This window comes from Eumetopias jubatus, unplaced genomic scaffold (genome assembly GCF_037043125.1).
Source record: "Eumetopias jubatus isolate StellerSeaLion01/CBP00866 unplaced genomic scaffold, mEumJub1_p1.0 scaffold_6, whole genome shotgun sequence".
In the NCBI taxonomy this organism is placed as follows: Eukaryota; Metazoa; Chordata; class Mammalia; order Carnivora; family Otariidae; genus Eumetopias; species Eumetopias jubatus.
This window is the reverse complement of record NW_028274812.1, coordinates 107,177,809-107,197,966: the sequence shown is the minus strand read 5'-3', so window position 1 is coordinate 107,197,966 and position 20,158 is coordinate 107,177,809. Positions and strand designations below refer to the sequence as shown.

Sequence of the window (20,158 nt, the reverse complement as noted above, 5' to 3'; positions counted from 1 at the left end):
AGTACTCTACCTGAGCGTGTATAAATGACGTGCCACTAGAGCTGACATCAGTTCCTATGCAAATAAGGTACAGCATAAACCCACTGAAGCACAAGGAAGCGCCGGCAGCAGCGCGCCGGCTCTTTGAGACCCTGGGCACAGCGGAGAAGCGCGCACGCGCGCAGAAACCCGGCGGAGGGGCGGGGCGAACGGTGCCCGAGAGGTCATCCCGCCTATAGGGGGTGCCAGGCGAGCCTGGCTAGCACCCTAAACCCAGCAGCAGGCTCTTCTGCGTTCACCAGTCAGTGCTCGGGATCTTGGGATCCGGTGGCAAGCAGCTCCTTCAGGTAAGACGTTCCGGATCTCTGGGGACGGAAACACCGCGAGAGGGGGAGAAGCGAGGCCGGGTAGGTGACCAGTCCAGAAATCGGCCAGCTCCGAGGAGCCAAACCACTTCCCGTAGAGGTAACGCGAGAATGGGCGGGGTCTGGCCTCGGGGCCCAAGCGAGGGGAGGTGCCGGTTCTGGGGGCGGGGTTGGAGGCGGGGAGACTCGGCTGGCAGGGCCCGCCCACACCAGCCCGGCTTCCGGGTCTGCGTCCCCGCTGGGTCCCACCGGGTGCCGGCTCCCTACCTGGACCTCGCAGTTGGGAATACGGATTTCTCCCTCTCTGGGAGGACCCTTTCCTCCCTCCACTCTCAGCTATCCTCTTAGGAGAAGCTGCCATGGAGCGGTTCCTGGCCCAACTGTGCGAGACCAGTGTGTTGCAGCCGCTGCCGGTGTGGGAGGGGGACACCACGGGCCACTGCTTCACCCAGCTGGTGCTCGGCGCCCTGCCCCATGCGCTCCTCGCCGTGCTCAGTGCCTGCCACTGGGGCTCTCCGAGGTGGGTAAAAGTAGGTGCAAGACATCTGTCCATGTGTGCCTGCGGATCTCAGCCGAAACCCACATCTCCGCGGTAGAGTAACCAGAATAGTGAGGTCTGTGGAGTGAGGCAAAAATAGAATAAAATCTGCGCATTAGCACCTTGCAGCAGCGTGGCCGTTTTGGGTTGAGTTACCTATCTTCTCTGAGCCTCATAGCATTGTTGGGAGGTTTAAATCAGATAATGCATTAAAGCATATAGCGCAGTGCCTGGTACTTTTTTAAAGGCCGGATGCGTGATAGAAAGCATAACGTCTGTAGATTTTCAGATGCCCAAACACAGCTGTCATGATTGGAGGCAAAATTGGCTGACAAAGGTTTTCAGCCAGAAAGGATAGCTTCTGTTGTAGTTGTAGGACCAGTTTCTCACCACTTCCATCCATGAAAACTCCGCGTTCCCTAGACTGAAGAGAAGTATATGTACACAGCTGGAAAAGAAGCAGTAGGTAGAAGAGAAGAGCAAAATCAAAACCTTAATCTTCCTAGGTTTGGGGCTCTACCATGCAAGTATCAAACTCCCCTTGATTTTGTATTTATTTTCTGTATGGCTAGATATGTCTGAAGTTATTCACTCTGGCTACTGACAAGGCAGGAGAGAAGTCTAGGCTCTGCCTTTTGGAGTCCCTAGTCTGATAGATGGAATGTGTCCCTATCCAAGATGAATCAGGGGGCTGATGAATCCCTTCCTTGAGGAGGAGAAGCTTGGGATCTGCTTGGTCTGGGGGGAATCCTGATTTGCCTTTTACATAGAATGAGGCAGGAGTCTAGGGAGGGTTAATCAGTTAGCATAAACACCCAAAGCCTGCTCAGAGGAGTATGTATTTAAAAATTGACACAGTGCTTCCGGGAACCCACAGTCTAAGGAGCAGGCAAGAAAGACCATCACATAATCAATAGAAATTGCGGTTTTTGCACTTCACTTATCAGACTTTTTGTATATTGCTGAAAATGGTTAGAGAGATCCAGAACCTCAGACAGGAAAGGACCTGAGAGGACTCTGGGTCCAGGCTCCTCCCTGCTCACCGTACTGATAAGGAAAATGAAATGCAAGAGGGAAGGAAACCTTACCCAGGGGCATAAGAAGACTGGATGATGGCCAACTTGGGGCCTCCAAGGGCCCAGTGTTTTGTCCCCACATCTTAGGAAATAAGATTCTTAAAGGTTAGCTTTTATCCCAGTATAAACCGTTCCACATTACTGTGATTAACTGGACTTTTTAGAGGAAATCCAAAGCATTTTAATTTAGGATTAAACTTTTTCAGTACCCCAGCCCTGCCAACAAAGGGAACAATAGATTTAGTCTTCTCATTATGTAAACCTTCAAGGCGTTCTAATATTCACTGCTACAGGTGTATTATCCTGTACTTGATTTTTAAAGTAGACAGATCGCCCTTTTGTTGACTGAAAACATTTTTTGCATGCCAGGAAGATAGAGACAAAACTAAAAAGAGGTTTTTGTTCAGTGAATGGAGTCACAAATATGATCTATACCACCTTCTACAACCGTTGGAAAGAGAGTAGAATATTCTGAGGCTTCATAAAATTTAGGCTATTGTATTAGAGTGTAGAAGCCGTATATAAGTCAAGTTTTTTATTCATCTAATAGTGCCTTGGATGAATTTAAGGGTTATTTTAGGTAGATACTTTTATAAAAATGAATACTCATCTCTTGGTTGTTATCTGTATGAAAACTTAGGATTTTTTTTCTTCTAATTAGTCTGCACCTTCCAGACATCCTTAACTAAAAATTGTTAGTTTCTGTGGCAAAAGAATGATCAGAAATGGTATGGGTAGATTGGAAAACAGATTAGGTTGTGCCAGGAAGACTTCCTGGAGGAAAAGCCCTGCATTTCAGGGTAAAATGGGATAGAAGTAAGGTATAAAGGCAGGAAAAGGAGCTGATTACCTCTAGGTAAGTGAGTTATTAGAGGTGTGTCTGGCCCTCAGTCAGCCATTATGTGCCTCCTTTTCTTTTGCCCCCTTGTCCCTAGGAATCCAGGTTACATCCTGCACTGCGGGCCCGGCTGGCGCCTCCGACTCACAGCCTCCTTCCTGCTCTCCGTCCTTCCACTGCTAGACCTCCTTCCAGTCACTTTGCCACCTGGGGCAGGCCCAGGGCCCGTAGGGCTAGAAGTGCTGGCAGAGGGGGTGGCGGCAGTGGCCTGGATCAGCCACTGCCTGGCCTTGTGGGCCTTGGCTCATTCCCCTCACAGATACTCCCGGGGACCTTTGGCCTTGGCTCTGGCTGCCTTCCTGCCAGCCCCGGCCCTGGTTTTGACCCTGCTATGGCACTGCCAGCGAGGCACACTTCTGCCCCCGCTTCTCCCAGGACCGCTCTCCCGCCTGTGCTTTCTCATCCTGCAGCTGGCTGCGCTCTTGGCCTATGGACTGGGCTGGGCAGTCCCCGGGGGGCCACGGGAGCCCTGGGCCCCAGAGCCCCTCCTGTCTCAGGGACGGGAGCCTGAGGTAGCTGAAGATGGGGAGAGTTGGCTGTCACGCTTTTCCTATGCCTGGCTGGCACCCTTGCTGGCCCGAGGGGCCCGTGGAGAGCTCCGGCAGCCCCAGGACACTTGCCGCCTCCCACGCAGGCTGCACCCAATCTACTTGGCTCGTGCCTTCCAGGCACACTGGCAGGAAGGGGCCCGGCTGTGGAGGGCCCTGTATAAGGCCTTTGGCCACTACTACCTGGCGCTTGGACTACTGAAGCTGGTGGGGACCATGCTGGGATTCTCAGGGCCCTTGCTCCTTTCCCTCCTGGTGGGCTTCCTGGAGGAGGGGCAGGAGCCGCTGAGCAATGGACTGCTCTATGCCCTGGGGCTAGCTGGTGGGGCCGTACTGGGCGCTGTGCTGCAGAATCAGTACGGGTATGAGATACGGAAGGTGACGCTTCAGGCACGGGGGGCTGTGCTGAATATTCTGTACCAAAAGGCTTTACAGCTGGGGCCGAGACGCCCTCCTGCCGGGGAGGCCCTGAATCTACTGGGCACTGACTCTGAGCGGCTGCTCAACTTTGCTGGGAGCTTCCATGAAGCCTGGGGCCTGCCCCTGCAGCTGGCCATCACCCTCTACCTGCTGCACCAGCAGGTGGGTGTGGCCTTCGTGGGTGGTCTGATCCTGGCACTGCTGCTGGTCCCTGTCAACAAAGTGATTGCCACCCGCATTATGGCCAGCAACCAGGAGATGCTACAGCACAAGGATGCGCGGGTGAAGGTGAGGGCTGCTTAGGGTCCCTCAGCAATCCGGAGACCCCACCCAGCATCCTGGTCCCCAGGTCCTCCCATGCCCAGTGCCCGAGGGTGTGAGCATGATCTAGAAGTTAAGAGCTCAGACTGGAGAAAGACAATGGTTCATTTTTTTTTTTTTTAAGATTTTATTTATTTATTTGACAGAGACACAGCGAGAGAGGGAACACAAGCAGGGGGAGTGGCAGAGAGGGAGAAGCAGGCTTCCTGCTGAGCAGGGAGCCCGACGCGGGACTCGATCCCAGGACCCTGGGATCATGACCTGAGCCAAAGGCAGACGCTTAACAACTGAGCCACCCAGGCGCCCAAAAGACATGGGTTCATATCCCAACTCTTCTACCTACTAGTTTAATCACCTCAGACAAGTCGCTTAATCTCTGGCCCTCTGTCTCCTCATCTGGGGAAAGGACCGTAATAATAGCTTGCTTCATAGGGTTGCCGTGAGGATGGTATGAGGTAACTCTGGGTATGGGGCCAGACACAAGTAAGCACTAAATAAGCATGACCTGTTAGTAATACTATAGTATTAGCTCATGCAGCCCTAAGTGGCAGCCCTAGGAGGTAGGAAGCAGCCTGTCTGGGACCAAATGGGCTTTTAGTATTAGTGTCCGGACACGAGTCTTCTACCTCTTCGTCTAGGGCAGAGACCGTCCCATAGCCACATGTGGAGAGGCCTAGGAGAACCCCAGCTACCTCTAAGGGGTGGGCTGTGGGGAAGGGAGTAGGTCTGCCTGGGCCAGCTATAGGTGTTGAGGGTCTGGCTGAGTCCCTTCTGGGTTCTGCAGTGACTGGGGGATGGCAGTCCTGGCGATCCACACAGCATAGTTGTCAGCCTCTTATGGGGCTAGCTCAGAGTGCTAACAGGTCCCTCATAGTTGGTTATGGCCCAGGCCCTTTTCCCCTACCCACGACAGCTACAGACTAGGCTCCCGGTGCCTCGCTGGCTTGCAGGCTGGGGATGTGTGAATGTGGGGGTGCAAGGAGTTCCTCTAGCCCTTGCCCTTCTTTTCTGGACTCGTCTGACCCTGGGCTGTGGTGTGGGCCTCCTACACCTGTACGCTCCTACAGGAATAGTTCCCATCCCACCCAAGCCATGGGCCAGGCTGGCGACTAGCTCCCGAAGCCCTCTACTTCTGGCTTTGGGAAAGAGTCCTTAGTCCCTCATCTCACGGAAGGAGTGCTTTTACCCCAGTGTGGTAACCCCCCTGTATTTTTACCACTTCCTCTCCTAGGAAGGTGAGGTGATTCCAGCTCTGACTTGGTCCCCGCTCAGGAGCACACATGGAGGAGAAGTAAAAGACTGGCAGGAGAAGCAACTCAGGGCTGAAGGAGATTTGACGGCAGGATTTCCAGAAAGGGCTGAGATGAAGAAGGGAGGGGGCTAGGGAAGTACAGAATATCTGGGCGCTCAGAGAATGGACACACAGTAGCAGGGTCTCCACTTCACAATGCTCTCTTGTCTCCATCCCTAGCTCATAACAGAGCTGCTGAGTGGCATTCGGGTCATCAAGTTCTTCGGGTGGGAGCAGGCGCTGGGGGCCCGAGTAGAAGCCTGCCGAGCTCGCGAACTGGGGCGACTCTCGGTCATCAAATACCTGGATGCAGCCTGTGTGTACCTGTGGGCCGCCCTGCCAGTTGTCATCTCCATTGTCCTCTTCATCACCTATGTCCTCATGGGGCACCAGCTCACGGCCACCAAGGTGAGGGCCAGGAGAGGAGGGGATGGCTGTAGGAAAGTGTGGAGAGAGGCAGCAGCAAGGAGAATGCAGTGGAGTTGGGAGGGGGGCTCAGTCCCTCGGGGCTGCTGGGAAGGAGGATCTCTGGCTGCCTTAACCTTTCCCAACCCAGGCGGAATTCGCTGAAATTTCTGGGGCCTCGGATATACAACCCTTTCCTCTGTGAAGGAATTCCTTTTGTCCCTCTCTTCCTTCCTCCTTGACTTTAGCTCCAGGCTCCATGTTAGGTCCCCTTACCTTCATTTCGATGACTTGGGGAAAAAAATCCATGATCCAGTGCTGGCCCTGGCCAGGGCCAGACGATGGTTTACTTCAAAAGTCTCAGCATGCGCCTGGACTGTGTGCTTATCGAGGGGAAACCTGGATCTCTGGAGGAACATCTGGAATTTCTAGGGTTCTGAGGTGGCTCCCTTTGCCGTCTCTAACCCAAGGATTTTCCTGCCAACCCCTCAGTTCCGCTGCTGCCCCATTCTTCCCTCCACTCCCCTGTCCCCAGGGCCACTCATAGAGCAGGACTTCAGGTGATGCTTCATCCCCCTTCTGCCCTACTTAGGTGTTCACGGCATTGGCACTGGTGCGCATGCTCATTCTTCCCCTCAACAACTTCCCTTGGGTGATTAATGGCCTCCTGGAGGCCAAAGTGTCCTTGGACCGGATCCAGCGTTTCCTTGACCTTCCCAACCACAGCCCCCAAGTCTACTATAGCCCAGGTAATGGGGAGCTAGAGGGAAGAGCCCGGCACAGGTGAGGAGGGAGCTGTAGCCCCTAGGGTGCTGTACACAGGTGCTGGCAAGAAGAGCCAGAGGCCCCAGAATTCAGGCAGAGCAAGTGGGGGAGAACCCTCAGACCAGGACAAAGGCTGACTTAGCCCTGGGCCGGTAGATACAGGACAGGCAAGCCAACGACACACTCCTGGTTTACCCTCCCCAAGTAGGGAGGTTGTGCCTGAGAAGCCCACATCAAGTGGCTTTTTCCCTCTTCAGATCCCCCCACAGATCCATCTACAATGTTGGAGCTGCATGAAGCCCTGTTCTCCTGGGACCCGGTTGGGAGCAGCCAGGAGACCTTCATCAGTCACCTCGAAGTGAAGAAGGTTTGTTGGTTAGACCACCTCGGGGAGTCCCCAGGTGAATGAGAGCTACAGACTCAGTGACAGATAAACACGCCCAGGGCCCATCATAGCTAGATGGACTGCAACTCGAAGTACCAAGAGAAAGACTGGAGGGGCTCTAGTGAGCAGGTTCTGAGCTCCTCTCTGGACATCATCCCACTTAGCACAGTGTTCTCAGAGTCGTCTACTTTCTCCCTGGTCTTTAGACCACTGTATCCACCTTGTCCAGGCCAACAAGTACGTCTGTCTCTCCATTGTCCCTCCAAGGCCAGCAAGTTCAGAACAGACCCCAGAGCTTATTCAGCATCTGCCCCAGGCTGGGGACCAGGGGAAAGGCCCAGCAGCCTCTTCTGAGAAGGATTTTGCAAATGGGGTAGATAATCCTTTATTTAGCATGCTGAAAAGGGATCACACCCTGTGACTCACACCACCGTATATACATCATACATCGTCAAACACTTGAAAGAATATTCCTGGCAGGACAGTGTTTACCCCAGGCCTGAGTTTTCCCTCTCCCCTGACCCCTGTCCAACCCTTTGCCCCACAGCTCAACTCAGCGTTCTCTCATCTCTACCACATTTGGCTCACATTTCTGGCATGGGCTGTATATTTTGTTTTTCTTCTTAGTTCAGGCAAGACAAGGCTGGAATTTTTCAAAGGAATTTTACTAATGTTGTCAGTTGGGGCTTTTTTGGATATAAGTCATAGAAACCCACTGGAGCTAGCTTAAGCAAACAAGAATTTATAATAAGGATATAGAGATGAATTGCAGAATTCAAAGGCATGCATGCAGCTGGATCTCAGCAGCAGCCCAGAATCAGGATGTGACTCGAAGAGCTCTCCTTCTGTCTGCTTTTCTCTGTATCTGCCTCATACTTCTCTTTCGGTGGACCTGCTCTCTACTGAGCAGAAGCTGTGACTGCAGAGAGCCCTCCCACTTGCAGGCTACCGCCAGAAAGAGGGAGAATTCCCAGGGGAGGGTCTCAGCTTGGTCTGGTGCCCCTTGGAGATGGGTCAATCCTGGCTGACAGATTGGGGGCATCACAGACAGAGCTTCTGAGAACCCCACCTGTTTCTAGAAAAGCACTGTACTTCTCTGGGTCCTACATGGTGTCACCCAGTGAGGTACAGCTCAGTTTGTGGGCTGGAGAATTCTTTCCTTACAGACTAACTGGGACCTAGAGAGAAGCTTCTGTGGAAGGATTGGCAGCCCAGGGCCTCAGGAGGGAGACCTGATGTTACTGTTTGGCTTCTTTGCAGGGTGCCTTGGTGGGTATCGTGGGGAAGGTGGGCTGTGGGAAGAGCTCGCTGCTGGCCGCCATTGCTGGGGAGCTCCACAGGTTAGTAACCTCTAGGACCCCCCTGTCCTCAGCTTTGACCTTCAGCAAACACTTGCCTAGCCCCTACCATGTGGTGGACGCCGTTTTAGGGTCCAGGGATGCCAAGGGTCAGAGATGAACAAGACCTTGTCCCTTTCTTGGGAGAGTTTTCAGTCTGGAAAGGGGAAGGCAGTCAAGAAAGTGAGTTATCATAATCCTCACACCAGAATGTTGTGAGTGCTATAATAGCGAGTAAAGAAATGAATGGAAACATCCCGCAAAAGCTCCTCTTTCAGAAAATGTGGTTATGCGGGGAGGGATCCAGGGAGGAGCAGAGGGATGAAGGAGGGCCTTCTTTTTTTTTTTTTTAAAGATTTGATTTATTTATTTGAGAGAGAATGAGAGAGAGAGCACATGAGAGGGGGGAGGGTCAGAGGGAGAAGCAGACTCCCTGCTGAGCAGGGAGCCCGATGAGGGACTCGATCCTGGGACTCCAGGATCATGACCTGAGCCGAAGGCAGTCGCTTAACCAACTGAGCCACCCAGATGCCCCAAAGGAGGGCCTTCTTTACAGTGAGGATGAATGAGTGCATGGTGGCAGCCATGCTTACCTCTGAGCTTCTGAGCACATCCAGATCTGACAGGCGCTTGCCCGTAGCCAAAGAGCAATTTCTTCCCTTCCCAGTCCAGAATGAGCCTCCAGCCTCGTTAGGACCCCTCAACCCCAGTGGCTGCCCATCCAGAGACCCATGTGACATGAAGGGGGACCTGACATCGAAGACAGCAGTCTGGAGAGGCTTCTGGGAGGCCAGGGGCTGGTTATGGCAGGACCCCGTTGGGAGCTGGCCCCCACATGCTGCTGGCCTGGCTCTCTGCAGGCTGCATGGGCGGGTGGCAGTGTGGGGGCTGTCCAAAGGCTTTGGCCTAGCCACCCAGGAACCCTGGATCCAGTTTGCCACCATCCGAGAAAACATTCTCTTTGGAAAGACATTTGATGCCCAGCTGTACAAGGAAGTGCTGGAGGCCTGCGCCCTCAGTGATGACCTCTGCGTGAGTACCTGGCCCTGAGGCCTCCTGGCTGCCTGCTTCCCCGTGTTCTGACACCTCAAGTCAGAGACTCGCTTCCCTGGGAAGGGGTTGCTTCTGCTCGGGCACCATCAACCTAAGACTTGCTGTTGTCAGGCTTGGCCCTCCCAGAGTGTCCAGTGTGTGGTTCCCCTTTCCGAGGAGGCCCCAGAGGGATGGTGGTGATGGGGAGTTCCACACAGCAGCCAGGGGAACTCTGAGGCCGCTAGGCTAGGGTTCCCTTGGAGGCTTTAGCTCTAAGTAGGTTGGGCTAGTGGTTCTGATTCAAGAGGCTCTCCCCCACCTCCCACTGGGGAGGCTTCAGAGTCAAGGTTACTCTAGGCAAGTCCATTAGATCCCCTATGTCCAGAGTACTAAATTTAGGGGAGTGAGATTCCAGATCACCATGGCCTCCCCACTCAATCCCCTATGTCCCCTGCAGGACTGTCCTCACCACTGCCCTGTCCAAGTAAATGTGGGACTTCCCTGGAAAAGAAGACCTTTACTTTCACTATGGGGTACCCTATACCCATGTATCATTTGTTTCTAGAGCAAGCATTTCTCAAATGCCTGTCGGATACTGGGAGCAGATCTAGGCACTAAGAAAAGAGGTGAATTACCAAGCTTTTCCCTCAGGGGGACTCACAGTCTGGTAGACCAGAGGTGCTTCCGCTGGTGTGGGTCCCCCTGAGCTAAGGAGACCGCTCCTGAGGCCACACAAAGGCTTGGGGTACAGTCCTTGTATAAAGACCTGTGAAAGCTTTCACATTGGATTTGCCCACCTTCATCCTGGCCTTTAGAAAGGCAGGACAGTGAGTGTGTCGGGGTGGCTAAGAATCTACATGTCCTGCCAGCTTACTAGCTGTGGGACAACCTGGGCCAAGGGAGTCACCCGGAACTTTGGTCTCATCTGTGAAAGAGAAATAATACCAACTTCATAAGGTTGTCGCGGGGATTGGACTGTTGGAATTACACATTATCCCCTGTGGCTCACTCACCCCAAATTCAAGTCCACTCTCCTCAAGCTTCCTGGCTCTCTCGACCCCCTCCACCTCTTCCCTGCAAAGGGATGGAGTAGAAGGTATTGGGGAGACCACTGACCAATGCTGGGGCGCCTGTCCTATCAGATCTTGCCTGCTGGCGACCAGACAGAGGTGGGGGAGAAGGGTGTGACCCTCAGCGGGGGACAGCGGGCCCGGATTGCCCTTGCTCGTGCTGTCTACCAGGTAAATTAAAAATGGGGGAGTCTGCAGTCTTGGAGGGAGGGATGTTTTCCTCAGCATCTGGTTTCTTTCCTTCCCCCCTTCATGTTCCTGAGGTGTTGGTTGCTTGGCCATCCATCTCCCTTTTGCAGATTGGAGGCAGAATTAAACACCCTATAAAAAACATATGTGACTTGAAACACTGGGACCCAGTAAAGCTGAGCACTGGCCTTGCTTGACTGGAGGGGAGTTCACCCTCCAGTCTCACCTACTTCTCTACTGCTCTAGGGGTGGTCCCCAGAGTTCCTCTCAACTGTCTTCTCTGACTGCCTCAAGATCGTGTCCTGGGAGAGGGCTGGGTTCTGACCAGAGGACCTGGGACTTGGTGCCCATGGTGTCCCCACCTCTTCCTAGGAAAAGGAGCTCTATCTCCTCGATGACCCTCTGGCCGCTGTGGACTCAGACGTGGCCAACCACCTGCTGCATAGGTGCATCCTGGGAGTGCTGAGCCACACCACCAGGCTGCTCTGCACTCACCGGATCGAGTACCTGGTGAAGGCGGATGTGGTGCTGCTGATGGAGGCCGGGCGCCTTGTTCGGGCTGGTAATGGGGGCCGCCAGGGTGGGAGCCCAGCCAAGGGAAGGAGCTGTCTGCCCAGGTGTGACTCTGAATTGTCAGAGGTAGACTCTGCCACCCCTTCCATGTGTGGCCTGGGCCCTGTCCTCCTCCTGTCTCACGGGAGACCCTGTCCTGCCTCCACAGAACGGGTGTGAGGCCAGAGAGAGAAAAGAGCACACTGGTGCAATGCCAGGGGATTTGGGACTTGGGCTGTGTGACAGAGGCCCAGGATCTCTGGGAACAGTGATGTCCTTAGAGAAGAGACAGCAGTCAGGTTTAGAACAGTCTTTTTATTAAAAATACAAACAAAAATAAACAAAAAGCCCACCACTGATGGATTAATATCCAGAGGGACATAACTCTCTGCAAGTTCACTGGGAGAGAACCAGGAGGAAATGAGGCTCCACCAGAGTGTTAGCAACGTCGTGAAGCATGAGGAGAAAGCTCTGCAGTAACAAGAGGTGACTCTGGACAGAGTGCTCTTGGGTGGCTGTGACTCTCCTTATAGGGGTGAACGTGTTCTGTCTGAGCTGGTTGGACTGCAGACACAGAGGGATGGACTTGAGGGTCCTGCTCAGAGTCGGGAGGGTCCGGGGCAGGGCCCTGCTAGGGAGGGTCAGGGAAGGGGTCCAAAGAGAATGGGAGGTGGACTGGCCCACTCAATGAGAAAGGCAGAGCATATAGTATACACCCAGGACAGGCTCCCGATGATCTCCCTGCTACCTTCCAGGACCTCCCTCTGAGATCTTGCCATTGGTCCAGGCTGTCCCCACAGCCTGGGCTGAGGATGGACAAGAGGCTGACTCAGGTATGGCTCAGGGCTGAGGAAAGGACTTGCCCTTCACCACCACACCGTAGAGATTCGTTTTCCTGTCTGTCTGAAACCCTGAGCTGTCATCCCGCAAACTTAATCCACGCCCTGCCCTCCCCTTGCATCCTCACAGCCACAGTGCAGTCAGCTGGGGACCTGGAGAAAACAAAGGAGGGGCTAGGAGGGGAAGAGAACACGTGTGGCTGCCTGCTGCAGGAGGAAAGCAAGAAGGAGGGTGCCGTGGCCTTGCACGTGTACCGAGCGTACTGGAGGGCCGTGGGCTGGGGCCTGGCCCTAGCCATCCTCCTCTCGTTGCTCCTCATGCAAGGTAGGAGTGAACCCCCGAGCCCCTCATCCCACTGCAGCCCGAGGTCCCTGTCACAGCCATCGCCCTGTACTGATTGCCACAAAGCCCTGAGCCTCCCCAGGCATGGGCAGCAGCTGGGATGAGAGGCAAGCCCCCAATTCTGAGAGAGTCCCAGGGACCCAAGGGGTGCGCTCTATAGCCATCTTCCGAATCAGCCCCCACAGCTAGCTCCCAATATGCACATTCCAGATCATGCATTCCTCAGAGCTAAAGGGTGAGGGGCCAAGGAAAGAAGTGCACACTAGGGGCATGGGAGGACATGGGACAGTGGCAAGGTGGAGAGGGCCAGGGCGGGTGAAGAAGACGAGAGTCAAGGACAGAGGAAGGGGCTGTTGGAAAGGAACAAAGGGATGAGTAGTCTCTCTCACAGCTTTTCCCTCCCCATCCCCACCCAGCCACGAGGAACGCTGCTGACTGGTGGCTCTCCCACTGGATCTCCCAGCTGAAGGCCGACAAGAATAGCTCCCAGGAGGCGCCAGCCCCCACCAGCCCGGGATCCACAGGGCTCCTCTCTGCCCAGCTGCTCCTCTTCTCCCCCGGAAGCCTCTAGTGAGTGGCTGGGGCTTGAGCAAGCCTGGTGCCCTTGGAGGGGTGGCCAGGCAGGGACTGCGGGGGCGGGGGGGGGGGGGAAGGCCGGGGTTCCAGGGGGTGTGTCTTCTGGTGGGGAGAGCTGCGGTATGGGGGAGAGGAAGGGACCCCCAGGGGGCCCCTTCTTTTGGTTATCCACAGCCCCCTCCTCACCCCCCAGCACTTCAGTGTTCCCACTGCCGAAAGCCGCCCCCAATGGCTCCTCAGATATCCGTTTCTACCTCACCGTCTACGCGACCATTGCTGGTATCAACTCCCTGTGCACGCTTCTCCGGGCAGTGCTCTTTGCAGCGGGCACCCTCCAAGCGGCCGCCACCCTGCATCGCCACCTGCTGTGTCGAGTCCTTATGGTGAGGGGATTGGGGGGCACGGGAGAGCCCTCCCAGCACCTGAGCCCCGTCGGGGGCCCCATCCTACCTCCTAGCCCTCAGGAGAAGACAGCCCTCCCAGGTGGGTGCAGCATTTCGCAGCTTGAGACCTGGAGAGGCCGAGAGCGGAGCGGCTGCCTGGGTTCAAACCCAGCTCCTTAAGCCTGTAGCTTTCTCATCTGTAAAATGGGGAGAAGAGAAGCTTGCTCAGAGTCACTTTTGTTCTGGCCTGAATTACTCACCTCTTACTCACGGGACATGGGACACCCCTTAGATCATGCAAGATCCCTTTTTAATTTTATTTATTTATCCATTCCCTTTTATCTGCGTACCCTATTTCCTTTTCCCCTCTTTTCCTTGATAAGCAACCGTTCTAAGTGTGTTTAGTAATGTACCTTTGTGTTTGTGTTTGGTTTTATTTTGCAAAATGCCTATGTTTTGTGTGCCGGTGTTTTTATTCATTTCTTACAATTTTTATTTAGGGCTGTTTCTAAGATCCATCCCTGTTGCTATGTGCATGTCTAGTCTGTTGCTGACCCCATAGACTTATTATGAGGATTAAATTAATTAGTACATGGAAAGTACTTAGGATAGTGCCGGGCACACACTAAATACTCAATTAGCAATTACTGTTAATGATGTTGTTATTATTATAAAGCCCTTTCTTGTCCATTATCCTTTTTTTTTTAATTTTTATTTTTTAAGTAATCTCTACACCCAGTGTGGGGCTTGAACTCACAACCCTAAGATCAAGAGTCTCAGCTGCGCTCCACCAATGGAGCCGGTCAGGGGCCCCTCTTGCCCGTTATCTTATCAGGGCCTCATAAACCTCTGTGAGGTAGGTACTATTATCCCCATTTTACAGATAAGGAAACTGAGGCTCTGAGAGTGTAAGTGACCTGGGCAAGGCTAGTTCCGTGGAGAGCCAGGCTGGGAACCTTCCCGTTGCCTGTCAGGGAGCAAGCTGCCCACTATTCTGCCTCTCCTCCGGGACCAGGGCCTCTTCAGGCTGTGAAGGAATTCAGTTCTTTTTTATTTATTTATTTATTTATTTATTTATTTATTTATTTGACAGAGAGAGACACAGCGAGAGAGGGAACACAAGCAGGGGGAGTGGGAGAGGGAGAAGCAGGCTTCCCGCGGAGCAGGGAGCCCGATGCGGGGCTCGATCCCAGGACCTGGAATCATGACCTGAGCCGAAGGCAGACGCTTAACGACTGAGCCACCCAGGCGCCCCAGGAATTCAGTTCTTATAAATTGGCATTAGGCAGTGTTTCCAAAAGTCCTTTGCCCTCGTCCCCTGCCCTAAGAGGATTATTCCCCAAGTACAGGGAGAGAGCTGGGGGATGGAGAAGGTGAGGAAGGGGATGGGCTCTCTCTGAGACGGTCCCTCCCAGGAACAATCTAAACAGCTGGTGGCTGCTGAGCCCTGAACTCTGGGCCAGGCAGACTGTGCTAAGCACCGGCCTGCTGTATATGTGGCTCTCAATCCTGCCAGCCGCCTGGGAGCTGCAGTTGTGTTGTTATCCCTGTTTTGGAGATGAGGAACAGGGCCCTTTAAGAGATGAAGCTCCTGGGCGCCTGGGTGGCTCAGATGGTTAAGCGTCTGCCTTCAGCTCAGGTCATGATCCCAGGGTCCTGGGATCAGGTCCCGCATTGGGCTCCCTGCTCAGAGGGGATCCTGCTTCTCCTTCTGCCTCTCTCTCTCTCTCTCTCTCTCTCTGTCTCTCATGAATAAATAAATAAAATCTTTAAAAAAAAAAAAAAAAGAGATGAAGCTCCTTGCCTGGAGTCTCCCATCCAGTAGGTGGCAGGGCTAGAATCCGAGGGGCAGTCTGATTCCAGAGCCTCAGTGCTTAGCCATGAGATCATACTGACTGAGACTGCTGTCCAGCCACGGGCAATTGGGATGATCCTCCTGACCTCCAACTAAATCCCACTCATTGGCCTCAAGTCCCCTTCTTCTGGAGAGAGACTGGCTCCCTGCCCTGGAAAGGGGAGTAGGCCTGTCTAGCACAGAGGTAGAGGAATGGCCAGCATGGCCTCTCAGGGTCACCACTGGCCAGACGGATGGGAGAGTCTCCATCTTTCCCGCCCTGGGAGAGTCTCCCTCCGAGCGCCCCCAGCCCCTTCTCTCTGCCCCCAACCTCTGGGGACACTTGCCTCCTCTCCTGTTCTCTACTTTGGGCCTCCCCTCCCACGCCTCCTCCCATGCCTCCTCCCCTGCCAGGGCTGTCCCCAGGCCCGGCCCTTGCCCAACCACCGCCCCCCCACCCCCGCCAGGCACCAGTGACTTTCTTCGCCTCCACGCCCACTGGCCGCATCCTCAACCGCTTCTCCTCAGACGTGGCCTGTGCCGATGACAGCCTGCCCTTCATGCTCAACATCTTGCTGGCCAATGCCGCCGGCCTGCTGGGCCTCCTGGCCGTGCTGGGCGCCGGGCTGCCCTGGCTGCTACTGCTGCTGCCGCCCCTGAGCATCTCCTACTACCGTGTGCAGCGCCACTACAGGGCCTCCTCACGGGAGCTGCGGCGCCTTGGCAGCCTCACCCTGTCACCCCTCTACAGCCACCTGGCCGACACCCTGGCTGGCCTCCCCGTGCTCCGGGCCGCAGGGGCCGCCTGCAGGTGTGTGACGTCTGCCTGCCCGCCATAGCAGGGGCAGGGGGGGAAGAAGGGCACGGGGTCGGGGTGGGGGGCAGGTCTCCCGAGAAGGGAAGGGTGGATGCGTGCCCTAGGGGCAGAGGAAGGACACAGAAAAATGGGATAGGGGTGAGTAGGCAGAACACTGGCCCCTCTGGACCCTTCTGTACAGCCCCAGGGGTGTAGGTCAGCTCCAAGAGAGACGTGTTCTGCGGGGAAGGAGTCTGCGTGGGTCAGTGTAGCGATGGAGTGGCCTCACTTCCCTCCTGGTCTCTCCCAGGTTTGAGGAGGAGAACCAGAGACTCCTGGAGCTAAACCAGAGGTGCCAGTTTGCCGCCGGTGCCACCATGCAGTGGCTGGATATCCGGCTACAGCTCATGGGGGCCACGGTGGTCAGCGCCATCGCGGCCGTTGCCCTGGTGCAGCACCAGCAGGGCCTCGCCGACCCAGGTGCCACCCCGGGGAGCCTCACTCTCACCTCAGAAGCATGTCAGCCCCCTGCCCCAGACCTCTCCCTGCACTCTCCCTGCAACATTTCACCTCCCACCCAGGGGTCCTGTGAGGATGTGTTGTGATGGTCATCGCCTCCATTTTAGAGTTGAGGAAACTGAGTCCCGGGGAGAAACTTGCCAGGTGTGGGGGGTCTGGGACTAGAACAGGTCTTCCGATCTTCACCCCTTCCCTGCTCCGCCCCATCCCCACCACTCTGCCCAGCCCATCTTCCATTGCTTTCCCTCGAAGGCTCTCCAGGCCCACTGCTCTCCCTGGTGGCTCACTTCCTGTGGTCTCCTTCTGGGTTCCGGGCATCTTCCTGCTTCTCTGTTGGCTTCCTTTACATGCCCGCAGTCTGCAGCTTGGAATTCTCCCGTTCTGCTCCACTTGCGCGCCCACATGCATCCCAGTGTCCAGGCATCCCCTAGCGGCTTGTGCTTCTCTGCCCTAGGACTGGTGGGCCTGTCACTGTCCTACGCCCTGTCCCTGACGGGCCTGCTCTCGGGCCTGGTGAGCAGCTTCACGCAGACGGAAACCATGCTGGTGAGCGTCGAGCGGCTGGAGGAGTACTCCTGTGACCTGCCCCAAGAGCCCCAGGGCCAGCTGCCACAGGTAGGCCTGCACCCCCACCCCGGACCTGGGCACCGGAACCCCAGAGGACCCTCCTGACAGTCCCCACCTCCCCTAGTTCCTTTCCTTTTGCTCCTCACTGTCTTTCTCAGCTCCTCCCATGTCGCCGTGTGATCCCACCCTCTTCCCGGTGCCCCTCATCTCTGTGTCCGTCCAGGGGGCCCCACCTCTGCTGCACGTGCCCTTTCCTCTTGCGCCAACCCTTTCTCCTTCTTCTCCCCCTTTTCCACTCCCCATCACCCCTCCCCCTCCTCACCCATCTCCCTCTCTCTCCCCACCACGGACCCCACCAGCTGGGCATCGGCTGGCTGACCCAGGGGAGTGTGGAGTTCCAGGATGTGGTGCTGGTGTACCGGCCAGGGCTGCCGAATGCCCTGGATGGGGTGACCTTCCGTGTGCAGCCTGGAGAGAAGTTGGGCATCGTGGGCCGCACTGGCTCTGGCAAGTCTTCCCTGTTGTTGGTGCTCTTCCGGCTGCTGGAACCCAGTTCGGGGCGAGTGCTGCTGGACGGTGTGGACACCAGCCAGCTGGAGCTGGCTGAACTCAGGTCTGGGGGAGGGAGAGGAAGGGAACCAGACTACTGGCCCTTGGAGGAAGGTCCAGCTAGGAAGGCTTTATATCAACTCAGGGCAGCCAGGGCCAGTTCAGGGCAGGATGGAGGACAGAACTAGCAGGTGAGGACAGCAAGCTCCTAGTACCGGGGTCCAGACTCATAGCTGTGGGCTCAAGGTCTGCAGTCTGACCCAGGCCCACCTTTCCAGCTTTGCCTTATACAATCTCTGCTCAAGACTGCCACTCACTGCCTCCTGAGCCAGAGTCTTCCAGGGGCAGTGCCCCATACTGATGTCCTCAGCCCTGAGGCTCAGCAGGCCGTGCTTGGGACAGCTTGGGACCTGGGCTGGTTGTCCCCGGCCACAAGTGGCCTCTTCGGGGCCTAATCATCTCCCTACCCCCACCTCCAGGTTTACCTAGTATCATTTTTGCTGAGTCCCGTGACATGCACGAGGTGGGGCAGCTCTGTCCTAAAGCCCATGGCTGATCCCAAGCCCCGGCCCTACTCTTCCTGCCTTAGCTTCTTCCCTGTGGTGGCCTTACCTTATAGCCCAACCATATAGCTCCTCAGGATCCAATTCCAGGCCCGCCTCTGACCTTGAAGTGACCGCTCCCCATTCATTGGTCATTCCTTGCCACTGCTGCCCCAGCAGCTGCTGGAGTTGGGCCCACACAGTTTAGCCCCCTCCTGTTTTGTACCTCACTGAGATGTAAGCTCTTTGAGGATAGAGTCAAGGCCTTTGGTGTCTTTGATATTTCTTGTAGCACTGGCACAGTTCTAGGTACATGGCTGCCCAACTGGGGAGCGGGGGGTGGGGGGTTGTTCAGGTCTTACCCCCAAGCTTTTCCTGGAAATGCCTGCTAAAAACCTGAGCTCAGAACAGAAGTGGCCACATCTCCATTCTAGACCCCATGTCCTGTTCCCTCCTTCACCCCCCGCCCCCAGATCCCAGCTGGCTGTCATCCCCCAGGAACCCTTTTTGTTCAGTGGGACTGTTCGGGAAAACCTGGATCCCCGGGGCCTACATGAGGACAGGGCCCTGTGGCAGGCCCTGGAGCAGTGTCACCTGAGCGACGTGATTATGTCCATGGGTGAGTCTAGGCCCTACCCTGAAGGGTGGCAAGAGGGAGCAGGGAGGGATCGGGGAGAGGTCTGGTACCCCGGGAGTGAAGATGCTGTTCCTTGCAGGTGGTCTGGATGGTGAGGTGAGTGAGGGGGGCCGGAGCTTATCCCTGGGGCAGAGGCAGCTGCTGTGTCTGGCTAGAGCTCTCCTCACGGATGCCAAGGTAAGGCAATAGGAAGAGACATTCAAGGGGGCCAGGAAGAAGGCAGGGGACAGTCAGGGTGAAGAAGTGGGTTGGGGAGAGGTTTCGGGGCACTAAGTTAGTTTTCCTTTTAGAGCTGGAGGTGGGGAGTTGTAGGCTGGCTGGGCCAGGAGGTGGGTCCTGGTGCTTGGGTAGGAGTCAAGGTTAACCCTCTTCCTCCCTCCCCTCCCCAACCCTCTGCACATGTTCCAGATCCTGTGTATCGATGAGGCCACGGCAAGCGTGGACCAGAAGACAGACCAGCTGCTCCAGCAGACCATCTGCAAACGTTTTGCCAACAAGACAGTGCTGACCATTGCCCACAGGTGTGCAAGCATCCAGAGGGAGAATCTAATCAGGGGCTACAGTGACATGAACCCAGAGCCTCCCTTCTTTTCAGGGACCCCACGGGTCAGGGCTCTAGAGATTCCAACCCCCGATGAATCTAAGCTCCTTGTTCTCCAGGTCTGCGGGTATCTGCAGTCCTCCCCTAGCACAGAGCCAGGGGCTAAAGCCTGCGGGGGCAGCTCTGTGCTGTCCAGGGTGAGGAGAAGAGGGAAGAGCAGGTCAGCTTTCTTCTTTAGGGCCTTGCCCTCCATCCCCTTGCACTGATTGCCCTCTCTCACACAGGCTCAACACGATCCTGAACTCTGACCGGGTGCTGGTGCTGCAAGCAGGGAGGGTCGTGGAGCTGGACTCCCCCGCCGCCCTCCGCAGCCAGCCCCACTCACTGTTCCAGCAGCTGCTGCAGAGCTGCCAGCAGGGATCCCACTCCTCTCGCTGAGGGTCCTGAGCCCGACCCCCCTGTCCTACAGGGTCTCCCCTCTGTCTTAGCCACTCCTGAGCAGGTGCAGGGGTGCCAGCTGCTTGTTTACATTCTCCTTTGTGGCTCTACCTCTCCCTCACTCCCCAGAGGGGAGGAGGGTACCCTGGGTTCTTCAGAAACCATGTTCTCATGGGGGGTGGGGCAGAGTCCTGAGGCTTCTCCAGAACCAGGCCTCCACTCTGGTCCTCTCGCAGCTGGGACTCCAGGCAGGTGCACTTTCATAGTTTTATTGGATAAAATTTCCATCTTACATTCTATGTATTAAAAAAATAGTATTTCTGGTGTGAGGCTGAGGTCCCTCTGTTTGTACCCCAGGAGAGGAGCAGCAGAAAAAGGCCTACTCCAGTCCGAGAAGCTGAGGAGGTGAAGGTGGGGGCCGGA

The 20,158-nt window shown here is 55.6% G+C and overlaps 1 protein-coding gene across 5 annotated transcripts; it reads left to right on the top strand.

The window, feature by feature from the left end:
• The first annotated feature begins 238 nt into the window (after window positions 1-238).
• Window positions 239-20,059, top strand: ABCC10 (ATP binding cassette subfamily C member 10). 5 transcript variants are annotated; one of them, XM_028097568.2, is made up of 22 exons: window positions 239-326; window positions 693-864; window positions 2,894-4,112; window positions 5,617-5,844; window positions 6,434-6,590; window positions 6,864-6,973; window positions 8,252-8,331; window positions 9,189-9,360; window positions 10,503-10,601; window positions 10,992-11,181; window positions 11,927-12,004; window positions 12,141-12,335; window positions 12,770-12,923; window positions 13,123-13,312; window positions 15,614-15,957; window positions 16,253-16,422; window positions 16,916-17,076; window positions 17,388-17,641; window positions 18,593-18,738; window positions 18,836-18,933; window positions 19,165-19,277; window positions 19,582-20,059. In XM_028097568.2, exons 2-22 carry the CDS (start codon window positions 704-706, stop codon window positions 19,733-19,735), a joined length of 4,473 nt encoding a protein of 1,490 aa, XP_027953369.2. In that variant the 5' UTR covers window positions 239-326; window positions 693-703; the 3' UTR covers window positions 19,736-20,059. The 5 variants fall into 5 exon arrangements, with proteins under 5 accessions (XP_027953369.2, XP_087880100.1, XP_087880099.1 ...); XM_088023974.1 differs by having other exon boundaries at window positions 18,554-18,738; XM_088023972.1 differs by lacking the exon at window positions 239-326 and having other exon boundaries at window positions 558-864.
• The last annotated feature ends 99 nt before the right edge of the window (window positions 20,060-20,158 follow it).

Coding starts and splice junctions, on each gene's coding strand:
- ABCC10 (XM_088023974.1), top strand. CDS start 704: ATGGAGCGGTTCCTGGCCCAACTGTGCGAGACCAGTGTGTTGCAGCCG. Junction 11,182..11,926: donor CGGGCGCCTTGTTCGGGCTG/GTAATGGGGGCC, acceptor GCTACCTTCCAG/GACCTCCCTCTGAGATCTTG. Junction 13,313..15,613: donor TGCTGTGTCGAGTCCTTATG/GTGAGGGGATTG, acceptor CACCCCCGCCAG/GCACCAGTGACTTTCTTCGC.